The 18,761-nt window shown below is 54.6% G+C and overlaps 1 protein-coding gene across 2 annotated transcripts in view; it reads left to right on the top strand.

Moving 5' to 3' along the window:
• The window catches only part of WSCD1 (WSC domain containing 1), a 42,123-nt gene extending 23,790 nt beyond the window's left edge, over positions 1-18,333 (top strand). For both annotated transcript variants that reach the window (XM_036837312.1, XM_036837311.1), the window contains exons 6-9: positions 11,661-11,820; positions 12,528-12,692; positions 15,590-15,790; positions 17,202-18,333. In XM_036837312.1, the coding sequence (XP_036693207.1) occupies positions 11,661-11,820; positions 12,528-12,692; positions 15,590-15,790; positions 17,202-17,554 (879 nt within the window). In that variant the 3' untranslated portion in view covers positions 17,555-18,333. The remainder of the gene's footprint in view (positions 1-11,660; positions 11,821-12,527; positions 12,693-15,589; positions 15,791-17,201) is intronic.
• The last annotated feature ends 428 nt before the right edge of the window (positions 18,334-18,761 follow it).

Genomic DNA, 18,761 nt, shown 5'->3' with positions numbered 1-18,761 from the left:
GACATCTGGCCTGGGGACCCCTTCCTCCCCTCTCCCCCTGGTGGGAGCAGAGCCAGTAGAGATGGCAGGGACACCTGCTTGCCCAGCAGGGAAGCAAGCCGCCCGGTCTGGGCTTCCTTCACACCTGCAGTTCCGAGCGGCTCCCTGGAGAGCCGCCCGCTGGAATCAGAGGAACTCAGCTGGTCCGGGCCTGCTGAAGGCCAGCCTCCCGGTTGGCAGACACAGAGGCATATTCCTGCGTGCCGGGCGCTGGGTTGCAGGCTTCCCGCTGGTGGTCGGCTCTGATCCTCCCAGCGCTCCGTGGGCGGGGATAGTCTGACCCTGCTTGCTGCGGAGCCGGTGCAGGTTTGCAGGAGCGAGAGCTCTCACATGCAGGCACAGAGCGACGGGCTTTACATCCCACTCTCGACACCACGCCCCGTGCTTTTCATGCTTCTGCCTCTCGGTGTGACATCGGCGGGGGAAGGGGACAGGCGAGTTAGCCGGAGGAGACAGGAGACAGGAAAAGAAACAAGAGGAAAGGGAGCGGACAGCATCACGGCTCTGCCTCTTTGATGCTTTAAATTATTTTCAATAGATAACATGCTCACGTGGAACACAGTAAAAAGACACCAAAGGGGGTCGAGGGGAAAGTCTTCCTCTCACCCCTGTGTGTCGTCCACTCAGTGTCCTTCCTTGGACGCAGCTGACGGACCTGACCTCGGCCAGCCACTCTCAGAGAGGTTCTATGAATATTCAAGTGGTTGTTCCTTTACAGAGTCACGATGCCTGTACAAACCCCACGGATGGTAACGAGCCACACGCACTGCTCTGCCCCACAATCCCCTCCTCTCTCTCCACAACGTTGCTCCACATTGGCACAGAAAGCGCTTTCCCACTCTTTTATTCAATTACATGGATGTCCTATGACCAACGCCCCGCTGTTAAGCGTTTAGGTTGTTTCCAGTCTTTTGCTTTTACAAACAAGGCTGTGATGACTGTCTTTGTGGGTGGGTCGTTCTGTGTCGGTGGCGGACCTGCCAGATCAAATTCTTAGGAGGTGCCAGGTCAAAGGCCGTCTGTCCTTGTCCTGTGGGTAAACTTCGCCATGCTGCCCTCGGCAAAGGTTGTGTTAATTTTACGCCCCGCCAGCTCTGCATGAGAGGGAAGCAAGGCATCCTCGTGCCTCTTCTTTTGGAGAGGATGACTTCAAAGCAGCATCCCAGGTAGACGGCCCGCTATTCTGGGGAGGCCTCCCCTGGGGCAGCCCACAAGGGCCCAGAGAATTCTGCCCTGTGGTTACAGACACAGAACTTGAAGATTTTAAACTCTTCAACTCCTATTTCCAGCCATTCTTCATATTTACTGACAGAAATCCAGGTCGCTGCAATGTGAGATTGCACATCTCACAATGTGAGTTCGCTGCAGGTCGCTGCAATGTGCCAAAAGATACCTGAGGGTTGTTGGTAGCTTATGCCGTTCTGCACCTTTGCATTTTGTACGTCTCCCCTCGAGATGCGTTTCAAGGACAGGTTCCTTGCTTGGCTCTGGGCAGTGATGCTGCGAACTGTTGAGGTCAGAACAAGGATGAAAGGGCGTCCAGGGTTCTCAGAAATGGCCTTTGCCCTACAGGCGTCAGGATCCGTGCTGACAGCTTGGCTCCTATCCTGGCCTCCCCTGTACTGTCAGGTGGGGCAGGGACAGTGGCTGTTTCCTCGAGTCCCATTGTTTAGATCCACAGAATGTTGCAGCTGTAAGGAGTAGAGTCACGATTTCCAGCTTTCAAGTTGAAAGCAGGTCTTGGCAGGACATACTTGTGGGACGGGGGCCAAACACGTGCACTGACACTTATGGGGGGGTGCCAGCTCCCCCATGAGATAGAGCTCACCCTTGAAGAAGGGCTAAGACAGGAATTGGGTGATTCTGACATACAGCAGAGGAAGGTCAGTGCCTGATGGGGATGAAGGAGGCTTGGAGGGAGGCTTCGGTAGGAGGGCTGCAACTTTTTGGAAGGGTTAGAGCTGGAGGATGTGGGGCCGTGTCAGCGGGCAGAGGAAGGGCATGAGGAGTGCATCGTAAAACTAGGCAGTGGCTGGGCAGGGGTGAGGTAGTGGGAAGGCAGCCAGCCCGCCCAGAGTGCAGGGCTCCGCGGTGCCATGTGAAAGGTAGGACGGGGACAAACTGCAACAGGCCTTGGATGCCCGCCTCCAAGTCCAGATGTTTTTCGGCGGGTAAGAGGGAGCTACTGATGGTGTGGCAGGGAGGGAGCGTATGACTGGCGTGGGACTTCATAGCTGTGCGTAGGATGCTCTGGGGTGAGGGGTGTTCTCTGTGGATCCCTTTGGGAGACAGCAGTCCTCAGGGCCACCCCCAGAGACACCTTGGCAAAACTGTGACTGAAGTCCACCTGTGACCTGGCTCTGGAATTAGGAATTCCAGGTAGGGCAAGGATGGTGCCCCAGATGTCATGCTTGTAAGTAAGACCACCGTCTGCCTGACAGAGTGAGCCTTTGGTTCCCAGAATGTCTGTTCCTCCCTTATCTCTCGTCCTGCTCTGTGGTTGTTGGTATGACTTGGACTCAAGCCTTCTGGATGATCCCCATCAGCTCTCAGGTTCCCAGTGGGAGCTGGGCTGGGACCCTGATCTCACTCTAGGGCAGGGTTGCTCATCCTTGCAACGGTTGACATTTCGAGTTGGATAATTGTTTGGGGATCTGTCTGTACATTGTAGGATGTTTAGCAGTATCCCTGGCCTCTACCCACTACATACCAATAGTACTCCCCACTTAGCTGTGACAACCCAGACTGTCTCCAGACATAGCCAGGGGTCCCCTGCAGGGGAACCACTGTCCCAGAGGGCCACCTGGAATGTGTGGGCTCAGCCATACCCAGGCCCGGTTCACGTTCCCCACGCATCTGAATCCTGGTGATCGAGTGTCTTTTACAACTATTTAGGGAAGATGAAGAAGCAAATTCCGCCTCCAGCGTTGAGGTCTGGTGGATACAGGATCAGCTGGAAGTTCAGCTGACCCAGGCCTGCAGAGGCCAGGGGATCTATCTGCAGGAAGGGTCTTCTCTCTCCTCTCCTGGATGTTGAGGGTGAGTGAGAGAGGTGAATTTGGAGATTTCTGGCTGTACTTTCCTGACCGACGTGCCAAGCACTTCCTCTCCGGAAAGGCTGGTGGCACCGAGGCTGCAGAGACGTCCCAGTGGCAGCTTCATCTCATCCTAATTTGGCTGCAAGACAAGCTCAGATGTCCCACGATGTGGGAATGGTTACATTACGCCACGGCCATACAGTGGACTATAATACAGCCACTGAAAATGTTTTCAACGACTTTTATGATGGAAAATGCTCACAGCAGACTGTTAAATGGGGCAGAGCTAAACCTGAGGGTGGGGACAACAGGCTTAATTAGGGCTGGCTGGGCAGGGGGGCCGGGAGACAGCAGATGCCAGAGGTGGGGCATGCAAGCAGGAAAAGAGGGAGAGCCTTCTTTGTGCCATGCCCCAATTTCGAGCGCCATCTGAGATTTATCTGTGGTTCCCGATAAAAATCTCTACTGTTTTTTGCTAGTGAGTTACAACGGATTTGGGGAGCTCCCAGAGTGTAGTTTGACAGGGAAAGAACATTTTGGGCCACATCAGCATCTTAATGATCTCACTCTCTGCCAGCAAGGGCGACTTGACCCATGTAATGTGTTTTTAAACACAGTAAAATGATCTTGTCTAATTTTCTGCGATCGTGTTGGGGATGGAAGAAAACCCGCTCCTTCTCAGGCCTCTAGATGTTATCACCTCCTTCACTGGAACAGAAGGTGAAAATGATCTTAGGTGTCTGCATTGCTACCCATTCGGACGTGGGGTCCTTAATTTTGAAGCCCCATATTGGTGTTCGAGTAGATAGGCCATTTGTGGGAGTGTGCGTTCCTGCGGTGGGACTGATGGGTGAAATCTGGCACCATCTGCAAATAGGTTACTAACGTTTGAAGCTTCGGCTATTACACCTTGTGTTCTGAGGTTTGTTCTCCCAGCAGCTGCTAGTGGTCCTACTGAGAAAGGCATCGCAGGGAGAGAGGTGTTATCCTTTCTGCCTGCCCTCTTTTAGCCTCTTTGGGGTGTATAAGTTCTTCATACAGAATAGTGATCACCTGGATGTTTTCCCATCGACATTTCTTCTGAGGTTTCCCCTTTGTCCGTTTAAAGGAGGCGCTAACCCAGCTGCCTGCGGGATGGAAAGGCACGCATTAACGCGGAGCCGGCTTGTTCTCTGCTGGGCGGTGGCTCTGGCCACGTCCCCTTGGATCTCGATAGAGGCAGTCCATCCTGCGTGGGTCTGGGTTTTGTGAATTACTACCTCTGTCTGCTGTCTGGGGCTCCAGTCTGCGGAGAGCCATCGCCCAAGGGGACATCCCCTAGGGGCCCCTGGAGACACTCTGACATTTAGCTCAAAGTTATCCTGAGGCAGCACCTTTGAGGCTGGACACGTGGAAGAGGGCTGGTGAGTTGGCTCTTCCTGTGGAGAAGACTGAATACAGAGAGATGGCCTAATGCCCCCACCCCATGCCTTTGGCCTCCTCCGGACTTGGACCAGCCAACTTGCTGAGGGTCTGCTCTCTGAAAGGCCCCTTAATAGTATAGGTGTTCCTTGAAGAACACAGGTTTGAACTGCACTTGTCCACTTATGTGTGGATTTTTTTCAATAAATTCGTACCACAGTATACATCATCAGCCATTGGTTGAATCCACGAACACGGAACCACAGACTTGAGGATCCGCGGATTTGGGTATCTGTGCCAGGTCCTGGAACCCATCCCCTGCAGATACCAAGAGATGACCGTATTTCATTGCATCCTAAAATCCCCCTTACAGCTGAAGAAATCAAGACTCAAGCCGTCTAAATTTAACTCACACCAGAGCCCTTAATCATTAAGCTATGCCCCTTTTACAGATGATAAAACCAAGGCTCACAGCTGCCCGGTAGCTTGTCGACAATCACACAAATGAGATTCAAAGCCCAGGATTCCTGACGACAGGCCTCAAACTGGGTCCACCTCCCGTAGCTGCCCCTCCAAACCGCACAGCCCCGCACCTGCAGTCAGATCACAGGGAAACGTGCTCTCAGTTACAGGGTCAGCGGACGGGTTTGCATTCAAACTGACATTTGCCGGAAAGCAAGAGTCGGTCCTTTCATCCCCATCCCCACATCCCCCTTCGTGGGCCTCGCCTCTCCTTTCTGTGTCTTGAATGTTCCCCAGTTCTGCCTCTGGAGGCAAGAGACTGGTCAGAGGCAACCTCCATGCCGGTTCCTGAATTTCGTCACAGACCCACCGCATTCACGTTTTTGCCTCCCAGGGGCTGAGTGTGGTGTGTGGCAAAGCCCCGGACTGGGAGTCCCGAAGGCTGGCGTCTGCTGCCACACACCCTGATGGCCTGAGGTCGTGGGCTGCTTGCCGCCGGCCTCCAAGCCTCAGCTTCGCCTTCTGAAACCGGAAGTTCTCATCTCTGAAGTTTTGGTAATTCTGTGTAATCCTGGAGATCCTGAGAAAGGTGCCCAAGGAGGAGCGAGGATGGAGAAGAGGAGACCCCAGAGGGGGTCCTTCTTGAGCCCTCACTCCTCGCCTGTTGGAATGTCCGCTCCGTGACCCCTTGGCCATGGCCAGGCCTTGGCGTGTGGATCCCCGCCGCCCGGAGAGCCCAGCCCTGGCTGTATCGTGACCCGGCTCCAGGCTGAATGCCCAGACGCACTGCAGACCCGGTCCCCGCCTGAGCCCCCATCCTGGACACCCAGGCTCGGGCTGTAGAGAAAGTACTGGGATCAGGGCGTGCACCCACCCTGCCCTCGGGACTCCTCACCTGTTTGAAGCGGTATCACATCTGTGTTCCTGTTTTTCTGCCTTGTCTTGGTTCATTTTCTCCTCTTCTCTCTCTCTCCCTGCAGCTTGAGGTGGAGGTACCGGGGAACAGCAAGGTTGGCAGAGAGATAAGACCCATCAATATTTAATTTTTATGGAAATCATGTCTTAGAAATCCCCAAGGGGCTGAAAATTGTTCTGTGTTTTCGGAATCCAATGATGTTCCTGAAGAGGTTATGTTGTAAAGAAAACCACATTACTGTCTGCAGCTCTCCCGTTGCTCTGCAAACACCCGGGAACTTGACAGTTTAATCCACTCAAGGAAGCAAAAAGGTTCAGGTCACTGGTGGGGGCAGCCTGGCCCCAGCCCTGGGATACAGGATCGTGAGGCATCAGCCGTTACCACCGGGGAGGGAGACAGACCCAGCCTGCCCTGAGCAGACTTTTTTTTTTGTAACTGTGTTGGTAAAATGTTCTTGTCTGAACAGGAATCTCAGGATGGCAGAGTCCCCTGGGGTTCCTGTTGTCAAGGAGGGTTTGCTTAGATGGAACAGGCTTTCTTCTCTTTACTCATGGCCGGGCACAAGTGACCAACGGAAGACTCATGTCCAAGTCTGTTGCCAACAACTCTGGGGGGAGTTGGGATCTGGAAGGGACATTCATTCATTCATTCATTCGTTGGTGCATCCATCCAAGATTCATTAAGCATCCACCATGTTCTAGACTTTGTTCTAGGTACTGAGAATGCAGCAAAGCACACCAGACACACAAAAATCCCGGCTTATATTCTTGTGGGTAAAGGCAGACAGTAAACCAGGGAAAATAAGTAAAATATATAGTATGTTGAATGGTGACAAGCACCAGTGGAGAAAAATGAAGCAGGAACCTTACATATTTCCCCATTGGAAATGAAGATGTGTATCCACTGAAAGTCTTGCCCAAGAAATGTTCATAGCAGCGTTATTCGTAATAGGTAAAAACGGGAAACAGCCCAGGGATTCATCAAGTGAAGGAGTCCGCAAATTGTTGTGTCCACACACGGAATGGTACTCAGCGATAAAAAGCAACAATCCACTGCCAGATAAAACAACATGGGTGGACTTAACAAATATTTTTCTGAAAGAAACCAGACTCACACAAATATGTGCTGAGTGATTCTATTTATAGGCCGTTCTAGAATAGACAAAACTCATCTGTGGTGATGGAAGTCAGACTAGGGGTTGCTCTGGGGGAGGGGGGTATGAGTGGGAAGGGGCCGAGGAAACTGGTGTGAGGAAAATGCTGTGTGTCCTGGTAGGCATTCATCAGAACAGACTGGGTGGCACATTCAGGGTCAGAGTGTTCCATCGAGGTAAGTTATACCACTGAAACAGAAGTAGAAAACACAGCAAGGGATTGGGTGTGTCGGTGATAGCGGGAGGGATGTTGCAACTCGAAATGGGGTGGCCAGGGAAGGCCTCACGGAAGAGGTCTTGCAGAAAGTGAGGGAGAAAACCATGAGGGTATCTGGGGGGGCTTCCCTGGTGGCGCAGTGGTTAAGAATCCACCTGCCAATGCAGGGGACACAGGTTTGAGCCCTGGTCCAGGAAGATCCCACATGCTCCAGAGCAACTAAGCCCGTGCACCACAACTGCTGAGCCTGTGTTCTAGAGCCCACGAGCCACAACTACGGAGCCCGTGTGCCTAGAGCCTGTGCTCCGCAACAAGAGAAGACACTGCAATGAGAAGCCCACACTCAGCAACGAAGAGTAGCCCCCACTCGCCGCAACTGGAGAAAGCCCGCGCGCAGCAACAAAGACCCAAACGCAGCCAAAAATAAATAAATAAAATAAATTAATTAAAAAAAAGAAAGCCGTGAGGGTATCTGGGAAAGGACATTCCAGGCAGAGGGCACAGCAAGTGCAAAGGCCCTGAGGTGGGAGTGAGACTGCAGTGGCCAAGGACTGGTAAGAAAGCTAGTATTAGTTTGCTCGGCCTGTCATAACAAATACCCACAGACTGACTGCTGGGTGGCTTAAACAATAGAAATTTATTTTCTCTCAGTTATGGAGGCTAGAAGTCCAAGATCAAAGTGTTGGCATGGTTGGTTTCTTCTGAGGCCTGTCTCTCTGGCTTGCCAATGGCCTTCTCCTCCATCTCTGTGTGTCTGGGTCCTAATCTCTTCTTATAATGACACCAGTCAGATTTGATGGGGGCCCATCCTAATGGCCCCAGTTTAACTTAATTGCCTCTTTAAAGGCCCTGTCTCCAAATACAGTCATATTCTGAAGTGCTGGGGGTTAAGGCATCAACATATGAATTTTAGGGGACACAATTCAGCCCATAAGAGCCAGTGTGGATGGAAGTGTGGGGGACACAGACGCAGACAGCTGCGTGCTCTCTGCTGCTGCCGTGGTACCCAGGCTGCTTGTTCCCGCCGCTTGCTGTGATGAAGGTATTGATCTGGGACGAGGCGGGATGAGGGCTTTTCGGGAGAGGATGGATAGCAGTGGGAGAGGCCAGAGGTTGCAGTTCTTGTGGTGGCTTTTCACTAACTCACATCAGCAGGAGAACTTGCTTCCAGAAAGCCAACGGCATTCTGATTGAGGGTCAGGACACAGATTCGCTTTCTGTTGAGCAATGACATGGGGGCCCCAGGGTGGGTGGAGTCTAGCCAGAGGTACTGATGGGGTTTGTCCAGCCTTTTGTCTCCTCACTCCAAGCCCAGCAGCCCCAGCTGCCGGTGCTGGACGTCACCGCAACTCTGACAGTGACGGCAGCTGTGGCTGAGTGGGTCCTGGTTCCAGGGTTAGGGCCCCATTGTGGCCACTGAGCCCTCAAAGCAATTCTTTTCTTTTTTTTTAATATTTTTTTAAAATTTATTTTTTGGCTGCATTGGGTCTTCGTTGCTGTGCACAGGCTTTCTCTAGTTGCGGTGAGCAGGGGCTACTCTTCGTTGAGGTGCACGGGCTTCTCATGGTGGTGGCTTCTCTTGTTGCAGAGCACGGGCTCTAGGCACGTGGACTTCAGTAGTTGTGGCGCATGGCCTTAGTTGCTCTGCGGCATGTGGGATCTTCCCGGACCAGGGATCAAACCCGTGTCCCCTGCATTGGCAGGCGGATTCTCAACCACTGTGCCACCAGGGAAGTCCCAGCGATTCTTTTCTCTATGTGTCTGATCGAGGTTAAGAATCACAAGTGCTGCTTGGGGGAGGGACTTCCAACCTTTGCTTGATCCTGAGCTTTTGGGGCCTTGGAGGGGGAGCCAAAAAGAGGAATGTTAGGAACCAAACTCTCAGGTACTCTGAGTGTCAGGTGGGTGGTCTGGGGCCCGTCTCTAGTACAATTTAAGATCTTAAGAGTTAAGAGTAAGGGAGCCCTTACTATGTGCTGGGTCCTTTTCATGCGTCATCCTCCCTTCATTCTCCCAGCACTCTATGGTGTGAATGTTATTGCCCCCAGATGACAGATGAGACAGCCAAGACTTGGGGGGCAGGTAGTGATTGGTCCAAGGTCATACAGATATTCAACCGTGGCCCTGGGATTCGAGTCCAGGTCTGTTGGATTGTAAACCTGGTGCTTTTTCTCCTACTGGGTGCTTCCTCCCTGGTGCCTCTGGACATGAGCCCGTGGACACCCAGAATGACTGCCTACCCCTAGCCCCCTGTCCTGGGAGAAATTTGCAACTCAAGCCTCGTCCAGGAAAGGCATGGGGGTAAATGTCCTAGTCTCACTGGCCCTCACGGTGGATCAGAGGGAGAGAAATGAGATCCTCCAACTCTTCCAGGCAGGACAACTCAAGGAATATGTCCATTTTACAGATGGAGAAACTAAGGTTCCAAAAGGGGAGGTGATTTGCTTATGGTCCCATAAAATGTTTAAGGGCATTTCTAATGCCAAAGTGAGCACTGAGGTCTGGAAGCAGATTTTGTGTGTGTGTGTGTGTGTGTGTGTGTAGGGGTGTGTAGTGTAATAGTGAAAACATCCTCTCTCCTGTCCCCACATGGCAGCTCAGCCCTGAGAGAGGGACGCGGGGCTGGCAGAGGCAAAACTGCCCCGAGCCTTGACGAAGGAGGAGGGAGGTGGGAAGAGGCCTTTGTGGGGGCTGTGAGGTCTCTGGGAGAGCATCCCACCTACACTTAGGAGAACAGCCCTCCACTGGGGGCAGCCTCCCCTCCTACCTCCTAAGGGACCACCCGGCCCCAGGCTCTGCATCGCCCTCCCCTGGCTGGGACACCATCCACTGTCTTTTCTGAGTGCCGAGATCCTGGGCTCTGCCAAGCCACTCTCAGAAGACGCTATTGATTTTCCTTTATTTATTTTTTTTATGAGATTTTTGCTGTGGGCAAAAAACAAAAAGGTTTGTTCAGCGTTTCCCTTAGCAGCGAGAAGTCTTCTCTGCCTACTGCTTCCCTCGCCCCCAAGCACACACTCAATTGACTCCTCTCCTCTCTCGGTGCTCCAGGGGGCCTCGCATCTCCTGTTTGCAAGATGCACGGAGAGGCAGAGTGGAAATGGGGCTGAGTGTCCTACCTGGTGCCTGGTACATAGTAGGTGCTCAAGTAAAATGTGTGGGAGAGGTGAGTGGAGGAATTGCCCACCAGGGAAAGGAGGCCGAGGATGGCCCGTTCCTCTGTGAAGAAAGCACCTACTGTGTGCCGGGCCCAGCACTGGGCAATTTGGACCTTTCTCATCTAGTTTTCACAACCGATGTGCAAGGTGGGTTTTATTCCCTTTGTTCAATGGCGAAATTCAGGAAGGTTCAAGGTCACCCAGGCTGTGAACCTGAATTCACATTCAGGCCTTCCCAGTGCCAGCGCCCCAGCTGTCGCTGCTGTGCGGTGGGTGCAACCTTCTCCCCAGAGGGAACCAAGAAAACATAGGTAAAAAACTGCCAGGAGTTGGCTTGGCCTTCTAACCCTGGCAGGGCCCCTCCGATCTAAGGAAGCCCCCATCAGCCTGAGCACCTCGGAGCGGCAAAGGCCTGGCCGTGCCCACCCGTCCTGTCCTGGAGAGATGCTGTGTGAGAATCTGTCACCAGCCCTGCACCCCACCCTGCAGCAGGACTGCAGAAGCAGGGGTTAGGTCTGTCTCTTTCCAGGGAGGGCTGGCGGGAATTCCAGACCTCACTGGGGGCTCACAGTCTGTTGGTTAAAGATGTTGAATGCTGAGCTGCCCTGGGTGGGCCTTTCTGTCCCATTCTAACCCAGACACGTGTGGTTTCCCCACCTGGAATGCCGTTCCCTCCCCAGCACTCCTGACGACCCCCTAGATGTCTCCAAAATCCAGGTCCAGTCCCCCCAGTGGAGTCACCCCTCTGTAATAGCACCGGTGCTATTAACAGTGGACTTTTCTGGACTTCCCTGGTGGTCCAGTGGTTAAGACTCCACTGCAGGGGGCACGGGTTCGATCCCTGGTCGGGGAAGTTCTGCATAGCGTGTGGTGCGGCAAAAAAAAAAAAATTTATACACACACACACACACACACACACACACACACATATATATAAAGAATGGGTAATAGAAGAAGGTAGTTATAAATACCAGCTATGACTATGTGACCAGTTACATAAATAAAGACTGTAATTATCATAAAAAACAAAACCAAATAGACAAACAAACAAAAGACCGTGGGCTCGTCACCAGCCAGCAGTGAGCTGCCAGAGGGCAGAGGTCCCGTCTCATTGAGCTTTGTCTCCCCTGGGTTTGGGCCCAGAGCCCAGCGCTGGAAGGACGGACAGACACCCCTGTAGATCCCATGCAGCTGGCAGGACATCCCCCGCGCTCACCCTGGTCCCTGAGCGGCGGGGGCGTGGTCCCTGCATTCACCCAGGATGCTTCTCTTCCAGGAGTTCCCCTTGGCCATCCTCAGGGGCTGGGAGTGCTACTGTGCTTACCCCACGCCCCAGTTCAACCTGCGGGATGCTGTGGACAGCTCGCTGTGTGGCCAGGAGTCTGAGGCCCGAAGGCTAGCGGAGTACTGCGAGGTCTACCAGACGCCCGTGCAGGGTGAGTTCTGCCCCGGAGGTGGACAGGCGTGCGGGGCCCTCCTCCTGTGTCTACCACTGGTTGTGGCACTTGGTCTGGGGGTTTGGACTGAGTATGCGGTCCTGGGGCGGGGAAGGCGTCTTGGTGGGTGGTCCTATCTTGGGCTAACGGGAACAGGAGGCCTCCACCATCCCTGGAGGCTGGACACAGGATGCGGGGCTCGGCTTGAAGAGCACCTGACCTTCATCTGAGTCTCTCTGGGGATGAAGGTGGTTTGAGGACGAGCAGAGAGGCAGGGTCCAGAGGGATAGCAGTGGCAGGGTGGTGGGGCGGGGTGACATGGCAGCCCAGTGGCCACGGGGGCCTCCCTGAGCCAGTCCAGGACCTGGGGACCAGTAAGTCACCCAGGCTGTGTGCCCAGGCTCCAGCATCTTCCTTGTGTGAGAAGCAGGTCTGCCCCAGCTGACCTTGGGAGTCTGCAGGATGCTGATTCCCACCAGACTCTTACACTGGGAGGTCTCATCATCACTGGGGCTTTCTTTGGCCAGCCGCGGACCCGAGCAGCCAAGGTCCAGGTGGCAAATCCCTTCCCCCTTTTGGGCCTCAGTTTTCCCATTCATCTCCCAGTGGGAGTCTTGGGTTGGCATTTCCTATCTAGGGAAGTCTGAGAGAGAGTCTGGGAGTCGCAGTGGAGGTGGGTAACCCTGAGACGACTTCTGGACTTTCAGATACCCGGTGCACGGACCGGAGGTTCCTGCCCACCAAATCCAAAGTGTTCGTGGCTCTGTCGAGCTTCCCGGGAGCCGGGAACACATGGGCGCGGCACCTCATCGAGCACGCCACCGGCTTCTACACAGGGAGCTACTACTTTGATGGCACTCTCTACAACAAAGGTTAGTGAAGGCTGCAGGGCAGGGAGGAGGGCAGTTCCCAGCGCCCAGACTGCAGCTTCTCCAGCCCAGCTCCTCCCCGGAGCTCTAGTGCTGTGCTTCTCAAACTTGAACGTGCATAAGCGTCACCTTGAGGGCTTATTAATTCAACATAGCTTCCTGGTTTGCACACCCCCCTCCACCAAGAGAGTGTGATTTAGTCGATCTGAGATGGGGCCTAGGAATTGGCATTTCTAACAAGCTCCTAGGTGGTGCTGACACAGCCAGCCCTAGGACCACACTTTGAGAGAAAGTTCACAAGATCTGTTCTGGATTCAAAGGGAAAGCCTAGTAGCTTAGATTCCCTCTCTGTAAACACTTCTTGAATTTTCCTTAATTTTTAGAACCCTCAATAATTAGGGGAAACTGACTTCATGTGTTCATTTCTTTTTTCTTTTTTCATTTTCTTTGAGGCAAGTGTAGCTTATCAAAGTACGGTTTTTTAAAACGAGGTCCAAAAATCTTCAAGCGTTTAATGATTTCTTTTTTTTTTTTTTTAATTTTTATTTATTTGTTTATTTTTTATTTATTTATGGCTGTGTTGGGTCTTCGTTTCTGTGCGAGGGCTTTCTCTAGTTGCGGCAAGTGGGGGCCACTCTTCATCGCGGTGCGCGGGCCTCTCACTATCGCGGCCTCTCTTGTTGCGGAGCACGGGCTCCAGACGCGCAGGCTCAGTAATTGTGGCTCACGGGCCTAGTTGCTATGCGGCATGTGGGATCTTCCCAGACCAGGGCTCGAACCCGTGTCCCCTGCATTGGCAGGCAGATTCTCAACCACTGCACCACCAGGGAAGCCCGAGTTTAATGATTTCTAATATTTCTCTTGTAGAAATAAGAGGCCTCATTATGTCAAGTAAATGAACTTTAAAATGGCTCAAATCTGTGCACTGTTTAAGACTAAGAACCTCAGATAAGCCAAGTGGGATCTATATTTGGTGAAATATATTTCTCTGTTGTCAAGTGTTACAACAGTTTCTCTGGGATTCTTAGAGTTTGGTTGAGGAAAAGAGGATACTATCAGTAACATCCTAGAGAAAACACAAACTTCCTGAGGTGGCAGCGGGTTCTAGAATCACCCACAGCAATCTTGGTCTGGTTGGGAAAAAGCCAAGGGTGTCCATATAACCCAGTTTCATCACCCCTGGGAGTCTTGAGTGTTATGGCAGCTACAGGTGAAGTGGCCAGATGAAGCACATGGACCTGCCCACTCTGGCCTAGTCCCCTGGGAACCACCTAATGTGTACAGGCTGCAGCTACCCACCGTGTTCATCTAGAAAGAAGGCCTTTACCTTATTCAAACAGCTGGCTGTCTCAGTCTACAAATGGCTAAGTGGCCCAATGGCTCGATAGCTGGGCATAATAAGGATTGGGTTGCCACTGCCTCAGAATGGCTTTAGAGATCCCCGATGCATCTTTGAACCTTACGAGACTGGTTAGATGTAGCCGCTGGCCTCAGAGCACTGTCAGAGCAGTCACACACACACACGTGCACTCACGTGAAATTCGCAAGGAAGCTCCGATGCCAAAATGCCAAACCGTCATGGGTGAGCGTGGTCTGAGTTATAAGGAAAAGTGGTGCCTGTTGAAATAGGCCAAGGCAGTACAAAAGGCACCCTGGGCCTCAGGGTGTCAAAGACCAGATCTCATGTTTACTTGGCTCATGGTTTGACTCATTCTTTCCTGGAACTTCCCAGCTGTTTGACACAATGAATCAAAGCAAAGACTTTTGGTGTTTGGCCCATGGCAGAGATGAATTTGAAACGTGTTGAGTTTCAGCTGGTGACCCCAGACTTACAGACTCAAAGGACACTTGCATTTTTCAGGCATCAAAGACTTGCTGTAGATACAAATACTTCCCAACCATTCATGAAGGGGGGTGGGGGGATAGGACTCATTTATGTTTCCAAGAGCCCGAGGCAAGCTCATGGGCAATTTTGGAGCTTGTCGCCAGAGCTGGATGGCATGGGCTATGTTGAGATGTGGCCAGGAGACCAGGCTCAGGGGACATCTTTCCAAGAAGCCTTCTGTGACATCCCACTACACTCCCAAACTAGTCCCCCTTACTCTTTGTTCCCATAAGCCCCTATGCTCTGTATTACACTTGGGCTAACCCCCCACTAGACTGTAAGCTTAAAGACAGGGTCTGAGTCTTACCCCTTTATCCCCAGTGTAAAGTCCAACACAGAACGGGCACACAATGATATTTGTTGGTAAATGTGTGACTCTGTGTAGGGATGGGTAGAGTCTCCACAGGTGCGAGGCTGGAGCCCAGTTATAGGACTGTGGCATAAGGTCAGAGGGTGGGGCTACAGCTGCTGACTGCCCTTGAGCCTGATGATGGGGATCCTGCCCCTTCTGTGGGGAGGTGAGTAGAAGACGGAGGCCTCACAGGGACACACAAAGCCACGTGGAGAGAGCCCTGGCTCTGATGCTGTGGTGCTGTGTGATCTTGAGCAAGTCACATACCCACTCTGAGCCTCAGTCTCTTCATCTGGCTATGCCTGCCGCTGTGGTCAACTCACAGGGTTATCTGCAATGCTCAGGTGACACAGCCATGCAGATGCCCAAATGGATGCAGCTACAGCGTCTAGAGGGCATGGTCAGGCTCTGCCTCCTGACTGCTGGGATCTACAGGAGGTGCAGTATCTTCTTTCTCTTGCAGACGCCATCTTTCCCCATTTAAGATGCCTCCTGCTCTCACTGTCTCTTGGGCAGGGTCAGGCCCTATCCGCCATCCATAGGCCATCCCAGTGCCCTCTGCTGTGCCCCCAATGTCGGCTCTCCCTCAGGGGTGCAGGTTGGCGTTCAGACCTGTCTGCTGCCGTGGCAGCGGGGGCTCCACGATGCCTTTCTCCCGGGCAGGGTTCAAGGGCGAGAAGGACCACTGGAGGAGCCGGCGCACCATCTGTGTGAAGACCCACGAGAGTGGCAGGAGGGAGATTGAGATGTTCGACTCGGCCATCCTGCTGATCCGGAACCCGTACAGGTCCCTGGTGGCCGAGTTCAACAGGAAGTGCGCCGGGCACCTGGGCTACGCAGCTGACCGCAACTGGAAGAGCAAAGGTGAGCACAAGGGGCCGGCGGGGTGGGGGAACGGTTGCAACTTTATTCTTGGGGTCAGTCTGCTGATACACGCTTACTGAAGTCCTACTATGTGCCAGGCACTGGGCAAGGCGCCAGGAGCCCAGGCTACAGGGGTCACAGTCTCTGCCCTCAAGGCACGCACAGTTTAGACTTTGGGCGATGAATTAAAGAGACGCAAGTCAGGAGAGTGAGTGATATAAAATGAAGCCATCAGAAATACAGCCGTGTCCAGCAGAGTGGGTGGCATGATGAGACGCGGGGCCTGAGGCTGGGCAGGCTTGTGCTTCCGTCCCTGTGTGACTCCGGATCAGCTGAGGCTGGTGGGTGTCCCCCCCTTTCCCTATCACCCTCCCTCTAGACCAGCCCCCGTCAGCCATCCTTGCCCTCCTGCTGACTCCCCTTGAGGACGCAGGCAGGCTGAGCTCTGACCCCTCCTGGGTCTCTTACCAGCCCAGTGACCCGAGGCAAGCTGCAGACCTTGTCTTCTGAGCCTCGGTTTTCTCACCTTAAAAACAAGGGTGATCCCATCTCATAGGGTTGTTGTGAAGATTAGAGAAAGCAGATGCTTCCCACAGCATTTGAGGTGTCTTAATAGCCCAATTATGGAAACTATTTTTGTTGGGGTGGTTCTTGACATTTGCACCCTTCTCCCCACTTAAAAAGAAGACCCACCAAATTTCTAAATTTGCTGAAAAAAAACCTCATGGAGCAGATCACCTGCCAGAGATCGCAGCTGCCCCGCCTGTGGCCTCATTGTGCGTCACTGGTTAAACCGGCGATCGCACCCACAAGACACAAGAAGCATCAGTTAGGCACCCCGTTCACGTAGCTGTGTAGGAGGCCCCGGGACAGGAAATCCGGCCTGCACAGCGTCTTCTTCTGACTGGGAGGCACAGCAGCTGCCCCCCACACACTGCTCGGCCCCCATTACCCAGACTGGATGTGCAGAGCTGCCAGGGCAACATCAAGGTGAACCGAGGGTCATCTCGACAGAGAGGCCCCGCCTTGGTTGTCTTTAACTCCACCATGTCCCATAGGCCCAAGACCCTGGGCTCTCGCCATGCAGGGACAGTCCCAGAGGTCAAGGTCCACCCGAGAGAGAACCAGTTCTTGGAACACACAGTCCCCGTTCGTCTTAACTTGGTGTGTTTCCAAGGAAACTGCTGGGGGAAGGTGGACCTGGGGTCACAGCTCCCAGGCGGGCTTGCAGCTCTTCAGAGCCCAGCCTGCTATAACCCTCCCCAACACGAGGTCGCCAAGAGGGTCTCCCTCCGGGGGAGATCGGGTAGGTCGGCCCCGGGCGGTGGACGACGGAGTATCCTGGCCTCCAGGAGGCCAGCAGCCCCCCCGGGGCCGGGCCCTGACACGGCGCCCCTTCTCGCCCACCCAGAGTGGCCGGACTTTGTCAACAGCTACGCGTCATGGTGGTCCTCGCACGTGCTGGACTGGCTCAAGTACGGCAAGCGGCTGCTGGTGGTTCACTACGAGGAGCTGCGGCGCAGCCTGGTGCCCACGCTGCGGGAGGTGGTGGCCTTCCTCAACGTGTCCGTGAGCGAGGAGCGCCTGCTCTGCGTGGAGAACAACAAGGAGGGCAGCTTCCGGCGGCGCGGCCGGCGCCCGCACGACCTCGAGCCCTTCACCCCCGCGATGAAGGACCTGATCAACGGCTACATCCGGACGGTGGACCGGGCCCTGCGTGACCACAACTGGGCCGGGCTGCCCCGGGAGTACGTGCCCAGATGATAGGCCCCGGCCCGCTCGGCCCACCCCGCTGGGAGCCGGCCGCCCCCGCGGGGCTACGCACGTGCTCAAACGCTCGGGTGCCCCCCTGGGATGCTCGGGCGCCGATGCCACCTGCAGCGAGGTCCCCCACCCCGGGGCTGCCTGCCTCCCGCACGGGGAGACTGGACGTGAGCCCCGGCCAGGCGGACCCGATGTCACAGGATGGACGCAAAGGGACACGCACTCCTAGCCAGACCCGCTTAGACCTGCCGCTCGCTGCTCACGGTGCCCTAACGCGCCTGCGCCACCACCCGGCTGTGCCAGACACGCCCAGACTTGCAGACGCGAACGTTCACGCAGGCGTGCAGACGCCAGGTTGTGCGTTCCTAGGGGCTGCCTGTCCGTCTCCCCCACGCACTGACACACGCGTGCACCCTGGGCTCTCGGAGGCCCCGGGCTTCCTGTTTCCAGCCCAGTGCAGGCTTGCTGGTCAGGGGCTTTGAATGGGGGATACTGGGCTGGGTGAGCTTAGTGCTCTGAGGAGCCAGGACCCCGGCCTGGAGGCGGGCTCACAGCCTGTGTCCGCCGGGCCAGGCGGCCCTGACCGCGCGCCTGCATCCCACAGCGTGTGTGGTGTGATGGCCAGGCGCCGCCAACTCTGCAGCCCTGCCTCTCCCTTCGCCGGGGGTGGGCTGGTGGCACCACGGGTAGAGCGGAGCTGCCCACACAAACCCCGCACCTCAGGACCGGCCACAAGTTCTGTGCACCCCCGACCCCCCGTCCAATATCAGCACTCCTTGGAGTGGGCGCCTCCTTGCCTGGCTTCTTTCTCCGACTGTCCCCGTAAAGCTGGGGGTTCGTGCCATGTCCCAGAAGCAGGGTGTGGGGGCGAGGAGACAGCAGGGCAGGGAAGGGGCTGGGCCTCCAGGGGAGCCCTAGACCTGAGGGGCCTGTATGCCAGCAATGCCAGCAGGATGGGGCTTGGGGTGGGCATGGGCAGACCTGGGAGGGATGAGTCTGGGTGCCACTGGGGCTGGTGGTCCCCCCTGTCTTGACAGGCCCCTGCTCTCCACGGGGTCGCCCCTGGGTTCATGAGGAAGGGGGGTGGCATGGCCTGTCAACAAGGCTGCAACTTCTGTCTGACCCCCACTGGCCCAGCCCTCTCTGTCTCTCTGTTATTCACCCACCACTTCCTGTCACTGGGCCTCTTTGTCACACCCTCTGTCTC

The sequence above is a fragment of the Balaenoptera musculus genome, chromosome 20 (assembly GCF_009873245.2).
Source record: "Balaenoptera musculus isolate JJ_BM4_2016_0621 chromosome 20, mBalMus1.pri.v3, whole genome shotgun sequence".
Lineage (NCBI taxonomy): Eukaryota > Metazoa > Chordata > Mammalia > Artiodactyla > Balaenopteridae > Balaenoptera > Balaenoptera musculus.
The sequence above is the reverse complement of the archived record's forward strand: the minus strand, read 5'-3'. Positions and strand labels throughout refer to the sequence as shown.